This window comes from Manduca sexta, unplaced genomic scaffold (assembly GCF_014839805.1).
Source record: "Manduca sexta isolate Smith_Timp_Sample1 unplaced genomic scaffold, JHU_Msex_v1.0 HiC_scaffold_2635, whole genome shotgun sequence".
Lineage (NCBI taxonomy): Eukaryota > Metazoa > Arthropoda > Insecta > Lepidoptera > Sphingidae > Manduca > Manduca sexta.
In genome coordinates, this window is record NW_023593619.1 from 1 (window position 1) to 7,975 (window position 7,975).

The following is a 7,975-nucleotide window of genomic DNA, read 5'->3' on the forward strand; positions in this document are numbered from 1 at the left end:
AATTTCTATACAATATGTAATCATATTTGCTTACTTACTGCACTTTGCAAAATTTTATAAACACAAAGGAATTTGCTTTTATCAAATTTTATATTGAAATTTAGAAATTTAGAACATAATAGAGTGCACGCGGACTACTCGAACAGTAAGTAAACAAGATGCAAATTGAATTTTCGTTAATTATTTCCATGGCGTGTATGAGAAAACAATATAATTCTATTATAATTTTTCTATGTACACAATAAAACCAATATTCCAAAGACATGATCAATTTGATGTAGAATGTTCTGGAAGACATTGTATAGCTTCAAAGCGAATGAAGCCGCGAACGACACAAAAATAATTTAAAAATAAATCAATATATTATAACAACAATATCAACAATTTCATGTCAAAATGTAAAAGCTACCGCGTGTTAACATGATTTATAACAATAATAGACGTTAACATTTCATTTTAAACAAACATTTTATTACTAATCTGTGTACATATGATATAAACTTATAAAACAGCTACACGATTTTCAAGGCAATACTTTAAAAGGCATTGTACAAAATGGACAGAAATTAAAACAGTGTGATGTGTTAATTCATTAGACAATACATAAAACTATCCGTATGGCGAGACACTTAGGCACTTTAAAATTATTACATTATGTATAATAGACTGCGAACAAGTTAAACATCTTATACATTAGAGATTTATATCGGTGAATTTCTTAATTATCTATTTAGTTTTAATTTGTGACGGCACTACACTACAAATAATATTGCAAGACTAGTATTCAACTACATTAAATAACCAATTTGGTTTCTAAAATTTTGGCTACATTTGATCAATGTTTGTTTCCAATGATTCAATAAATCTTTGGTAGATATTATGTAAAAGAAAACAAATAAATCCATTTAAACTGACCAACAAAAACAACATACAATCAAAACAAATAAATCTTAAAGAATATTGGTTCGCAGTAACGAAAATTTCACTTACATTATGAAATAACTATTGAGATCCACAATCATCTGTAGATTACTTAATCTCTTGCATTATCCTATTTGATTATTAATTTAATTAATGTATAGTTATGTAGTATGAACCATACTAACAGTCTAACTACTACAAATGTAGCAAACACGAGCAAATATCAGCATTACTTCTATTTAGCGAAAAATACTGGTATTTTTGTTTTAATTATTTTATATAAAATATAGTATAAAATTTAGTAAACTACAGATGATTGTGACTTACACTACCGTAAATTTTCGTGTTCCCCCTGTGTGCTGTCGTGCTGTGTACACTCAGAGTGAGCTGGTGATGTTCTGGAAGAGACGCTTGCCCCACCACGTCTCCAGGTCGAAGGGCTTGAAGTCCCGCAGGATGGGGCTGGGAGCGTCATCTTGGTAATACAGGTTTGAGGGCGGGGCCGGTGATGAACTTCCTGATCCTGTAATAAACATGACATAATCATCATCAAAAAATAGCGGCGATAGTCTAGTTGGGCGTGGAACGGACTGCCGAGACGAATGTCGGCACGTTCAAAACCCAGGGCACAACCTCTGAGTTTTCTAAAAAAAAAATTATATGTTTATTCTTTGTGAATTATCGCTTGCTTTAACGGTGAAGGAAAACGTCGTGAGGAAACCTGCATGCCTGAGAAGTTCTCTATAGGAATTTTGAGGATGTGTGAAGTCTACCAATCCGCACTAGGCCAGCCGTGTTGGACTAAGGCCTAATCCCTCTCAGTAATAGAAGAGGCCCGTGCCCAGCAGTGGGACGGTATATAATACAGGGCTGATGATGATGGTGATGAATCATTATCATGGTCTGTCACAGGATGTCTACTGTTGAATTAGTGAATGATGAAAGCGGCCGCATCTAATGATTCTCTATCTATTGAAGTCACTCTTTTTAGCAAGGTCATGCTAAAAAGATAAGTGGTTTTAATTTTTAATTTGTTTATCTACTTTGTGGCTGACTCATGGTCTCAGTAATACATAGTATTTATATTGAAATTATCCTTTGATAACTACTTGGTTTCTGCATACAAAGTACAACATTCCATTGTATAAGTGTCACAAAATGTACAAATTTCATTGGAACATTTATCTCTGTTTGGATTATATTGTGCATTCATAAAGATAATCTATCATGCATTTTTATGACATTTAACCTCATCATTCAACGCTATCTGTATGATGCTGGTCATGCAGATAGCAACCAATCTACAGGGTGTAAATGTTGGCATAGTGGCCTACATAAGCATGTTGAGTTCTAGACCAGCCTGTGTATTATCTGGTTTCTTTCAGCATAATTGAGTTGACTGGTGAAGGTTAATTATCTCTTGTCAACCGATACTCTATCTGGACGCCACTCCACTTACCATCAGGTGCTGTGAACTAACTTTGCCATACTCATATAAAAAAGAAATGTTACTTGTCACACTTGAACCTAGGTTCTAAACTCCCAAAATAGAAACAAATATTTGATGGTTATACAAATGCAGTGTAAGAATCAAATCCACAACCTTATAGTTCACTGAGGATGTCAATCCCACAATTCATGACATAAATCATTTGAATAAATCCAAATACATTCACTAATGATTGTTCTTGATCAACTATTCACCATGACCTATAAATTATTTTAAATTATCACAATTGCTTTTAAATACCCATTGAATTGATTCTATGTATGTTTGTTCCATATTTTATTGTATCTATAAGTGTGCAGTGACATGTTCAGAAACTACATGTTTGTAGTGTACACCTGAATTTTATTTAACATTATTTGCAATAAAGTCATAAAAAAGCAAATTAACCAGCACTTTTTTTATTCTTAGCTATTTATGTCTCGCTTTGATGTGTATGTAGCGAGCCTAAGTTGCAACTATTTGTAAAAAGTATGATTCAAGTTCCTATTTTGCTGTAGGAAAAAATTACAAAACGTAACTGAGTTCTAGACTTGCCTGGATAAAAGCAATTTGTATGAATGTGAAGGCTTATCAATCTTATAAGACAATAATATATCTTATTAAAATCTGATTAACCTAAAGTTGTTTATCATAAATTATGATTATAGTACAGATTGTTATACAACATACAATCAACTTAATCTATTTGTTTTTCATGAGCCTAGTTTTGCCTGGCTATTGGTCAGTGAAGACACAAAAATAAATCATATCTAAGGATAAAGATAACGGTATGAGGTGCACCAATCCATTCAATATGAGACTTGTTTGTTTGTTTTAGAATATCAAGGTATTTTTATTGCTTCTAATAACAAGACGATCTTGCCGTTTGCTTGAAGGTAAGCGATAGGACCACGCATAAACATAAGAAACACCATCCAACAACTTTAATTACAAGGTATTGTATGGTATTCCACTGGCCTCACCATCCTGAGACATGAGATGTTAAGTCTTATTAATATATCCAACTACTGGACTACTACATTGGCTACTGATTTAGTGATTTCCTATGTTTATGCGAATGTTAGAATATACCAGTGGCGAAGCGTCCATACAAGCCGATTCCTACCGGGTTACCTTTTGTAAATTAATTTAAAATAATAAATGAAAAACATAACTATATAACTGGAATAATAATAGTATATTGAAACAAGTCATCTTATACTTATGCCATTAAATCAATATTTCATCAATTACGGTACATAGTTCATATTATTATCAAATTCGTTAAATGGTAACTCGCGCGCAGTGCTCGCGCCTTATAGTGTTTGAAGTGAATCCGGCCGCACATAGCTTCCCTCGCGATATTGTTGTCTCTTTCACACGCAGCGCGGTTGATGCTTTGTCTAATCTTTTGGAAGTGACGTAAAAATACATGTGTGCGTGCGTGTATGTGTACTTCAGGGTAACCCGAGAATTTGCGGCTTAATGTTGGGCCATTGGCGCGAAAATTTTTAATAATTTAGAATGTATAATTAGTGTTTGTGTATAGTGTGCGTTATTAATTTTTGTTGGGCTCTTTTAGATAAGTACCTATGTTCAAAATATGTGATTATTTGTTAAATTTAGAGTTTAGACATAATGTTTATGTTAGAAGGAAATTATTATGTATTATGATATTTTACTGATTTTAATTTATTGTGAACAGCGTATTACATGATAATTGTAGAATAAAATATTTCCTCGGGATACCTTTTGAAAATGTTCACCCTTCGCCACTGGAATATACATGTAGTATTGAGATGGAAGTAATATATAAATGAGAAGAATCTTATAAGAAATCCTATATAAAACTCTCTAAAGGACTAAAAATGCCTTCTTCATTTTTAGAACAAATAAAAGTTAACAAAGCGGTCAACATTATAAAAAAGTCTAAGTCCCATGCATTGACACTTTTTTGAAACATCTGGGGACTCTATTCACAACCTACTAGGTCTATTCCGACTGTAGATATTAGTGTTTAAATATTTACCAATTGTGCTGGTAGGTGATGATGGCTCACTTTCACCATAGGCCGATTGTGTCCAAGCTGTAACAAGAGTTAACATAATAAGGATATGTATAAAGCGTACACATACACCATTTATCCTGGTAGGGATTAGCAGAGTGGCAACTGGTACATCCACTTACCGCCATATCTATTCTATCCCTTGATGCTATGGGGGTGAGCCTATCGCCATATTGGGCACATATTCCAGATTCCAGGTTGATAATGAATAAAAACTTATATCACTTTTTTTTTGACCCCCCCCAGGATCTAACCCCAAAAACTCAGCACTGCAATTATACTGTCAAGTATATTTCTTAAACATACTATTTAGCTTTGTACCTTCATACACAATATTATATTTATATTTCAACTGATCATCAAAGTACTACTTTGATTCTGATTTTGTCTCGGTAATAGGAACTCTTACTTGCTAAGCTCAAATTTATAAAAGCTCAAATTTTACAATAGTAATTAGGTTTCTATTTACTAGACAGAATGATACAATAACCACATGAAACCGACTTTGAGGTGGCTTGAGTGACAGGAAGTACAAAATGATTCAGAAGTTCATTAAGGTCATTGTTCTACTTAATGTAGATTAGATGATAAAGTTAACACATTCCTCAGTAAAAGTAATTTTACTGTAAACCTCTTTTGTGCATGCACACAAAGTGCACAGAAATTTAAATATTTATGTACCTGTTTGCAGTATTGTGGGAATTAAGATTTAGTATTTTTTAAATTAAAACATAAATTATATGTACAACACTTACTTTCACTTATAAATCTAATAATTTCTTCATGTTGTGGTGTGATTACATGGTGTTGTATTCTCTGGTTGTAGTGTCTTTTTTTTTGCCATTGGAGATGAAAGATAAGGTTTGGGCATGCTGAAATTAACACCAGTAGAAATTAATTTCACAATTTCCAAAGCTTCCTCATTTAAACGCATTATGTAAAGAATTAAAAAATAATCTAGACGTTTAAAATTGTTGCTTGTGACGATAATAAACAAATTACTGTCCCGGGCAAATAGGTTATGTAAAATAACTGATGAAATTTTTATAACAACATGCAACTGTACAAGAAAACAATAACATACTTGACGACTTCTCCATTATCAGACTCTGAAGATTTCCTGTTATGATCCTTACGACTGTCTAATCTTTCTAAATTCTGTGATAGACCTGCAAATTGGAAATAGACGTTCAAAAGTTCATCTCACATGATCATCGAATGGTAAAGAGTGAATTATGAGAAATGTTTTTGAATAGTATATCTACCTCTTCGAGTTTTAGCCACTATTTTGCTAGGTCCTTTTGAGACAGTATACATTTTAAAATTTCGCTCAGAAATTAAAAAAATAAACTCAAAAGTCACACACGGATTACGAGACTAGCCTGACTGCTGAATAAAGTTGCCATAAAATAAAGAATGCTCACAAATAAGAATTTTTATCGATCCTAAATTTATCAAAGACATTTTCTCTTTGAAAATATAATTATATTATTCGATACGAATATGTTAATATACAATAATATTTAAGTTCATAATAGATAATAAGTACGTTCTATACGAACACAGTATCCGAAAGAAATATTTTATTTACTAGAGCTGGTAACATTATTTTAACTCCATTATACGCAACATTTTTTCAGAGCATTGCATCATAACATTTTATAAAATCTCACTAGATGTCGCTTGAGTCGGATAATTAGCGCCCTAGTGCCTCAAGACGAATGCAGATGTTAATCTCTACTCACCTATCTATTGGTCTCAATTATCTAAAAGATAAATGGATAGATATATAGCCAATCGACAGGCAAATAAATTATAAGGTACTAGAACTGTTATTTTTACAGTTTATGAAGAGAGTAAGTATGGCAGAGAGTATGTAAGGCACCAAACTCTATGTGAAGTGTGAACCATATCAACAATTAAAATCAATTAAAAAAGCATCAGCCATTGTGCGTCACTTGTGATAATCCATTAATTAATTATTTATCTGAGGAAGTGAATGCGAGGAAGGAAGATTCAGTACATAGTAGCTTTACTGTTTAGGAAATGCTTATTATAATAAATTATGCAGCGACGAAGCACGCAATCGCAAAAAGACATGCCTTCAATGTTGATTGACAACAGTCAGTTGAAGGCTCTTCTAATTATGACTGTTGTTTAATTAGGTAGAGTCATTACAAAATTGTTTTTTTTTTTATTAATAATCCCGTCACGGTAATCACGGTACCTATTCTATTATTTTATTTTATTATTAACGGATACCTATTATTTTGTCCTATTGGCTGAAATTAATGCCCTCAGCCTAGCAAAACGACGCACTGACAGTATTTTATGCGGCCTCTAGTTTCCACCTAGGTATTCTGAATTTATGACATAAAGAAATTACCTATACTTAAGAATTTACATCATATTTCTACAATATTATGTTACTTTTACTTAGGTTGTTTAGTTAGACTTGGGGCTGGGAGACGTGGATTGTATGATGCTTGATGAGTGCGGATTGTGGGTGCTCATAGTTTATAGAATGTTAGGATCAGTTAGATGCCCTGTATGACCGTTTTTCTGCCTATGCTATAAAAATATCTATAACCTCTTAATGAAAAAAATAAATGAATCACTCATAGCCAAATTTCGGCTACGGCGGCCAATCTCAACCAGGATTCACCAGGTGAACAGGAGATATTATAATGCACAAGTATTTGGGAAATACACAGATGCACTCTCTTTTCTATTACTTTTGTAGTCCGGTGGGACGGCAATCCAAATTGGCTGAAAAGAGATCAAGCTCAGGGCCAACGGCTTAACGTGCTTACCGAGGCTCGGGAGTATCACATCGCCAACTTCCTGACTCCGAGCTGCGACTGAGTAATTTTTAGATAGAAAAATCCAGTCACAATTATTACTGGTCAACTCGGAATACGAACCCAGGACTTCAGAGCGATAGTCGTACTTGTACCATTTAACTACAATTACGCCACCGTCGGTGTTTACTTATTTAGTTCTTAAAGTATTGTAGGCAATTATTCACTCGAACTTTCTACGGATGTAGTAGAGGTAGGTAATTCTATTACCAATCGCATAGATAATGTGATGGCAATAGAACTAAATTCCTTACTCTACGCGTTGAAATAAATTGCTTTTTATAACGACACAGCCATGTTGAAACTGGTATGCAATGCAGCATAAATATGTAAACCTATATGCCCAGGCTTACAGCACCTGTTTTCATTCATATTTTAAATGCTAACGAGTACCACGCGTGACAAGAAGTTATAATGAGTTTGTTCCTAAGTGCGCCTTTTTACGTGTATTTCGAAAACCTACGCATGTCTGGACTTTCCCCTTTGTACACAAATTAGACACTTTCTCCGGGTTTATGATTCAATTACTGATCTTTTATATAGCGATCAATGAACTTCTAAATGTTTTTTGATAATTATAAGTATAGATTTAAACGAAATTCGTGCTGTAATGGTTAATTTGTATTTTCTATTTTAATA

At 33.2% G+C, this 7,975-nt stretch overlaps 1 protein-coding gene across 1 annotated transcript; it reads right to left on the reverse strand.

Annotated features, from left to right (window-relative positions):
- Nucleotides 1-975: 975 nt before the first annotated feature.
- LOC115439992 (MAPK regulated corepressor interacting protein 2) lies at nt 976-5,948 on the reverse strand. Its single transcript, XM_030164100.2, is given in 6 exon segments — nt 976-1,444; nt 4,440-4,496; nt 5,231-5,333; nt 5,335-5,347; nt 5,560-5,644; nt 5,741-5,948. Coding segments are annotated over 6 exon segments (456 nt in total). The 5' UTR covers nt 5,793-5,948; the 3' UTR covers nt 976-1,298.
- Between the last annotated feature and the right edge of the window lie 2,027 nt (nt 5,949-7,975).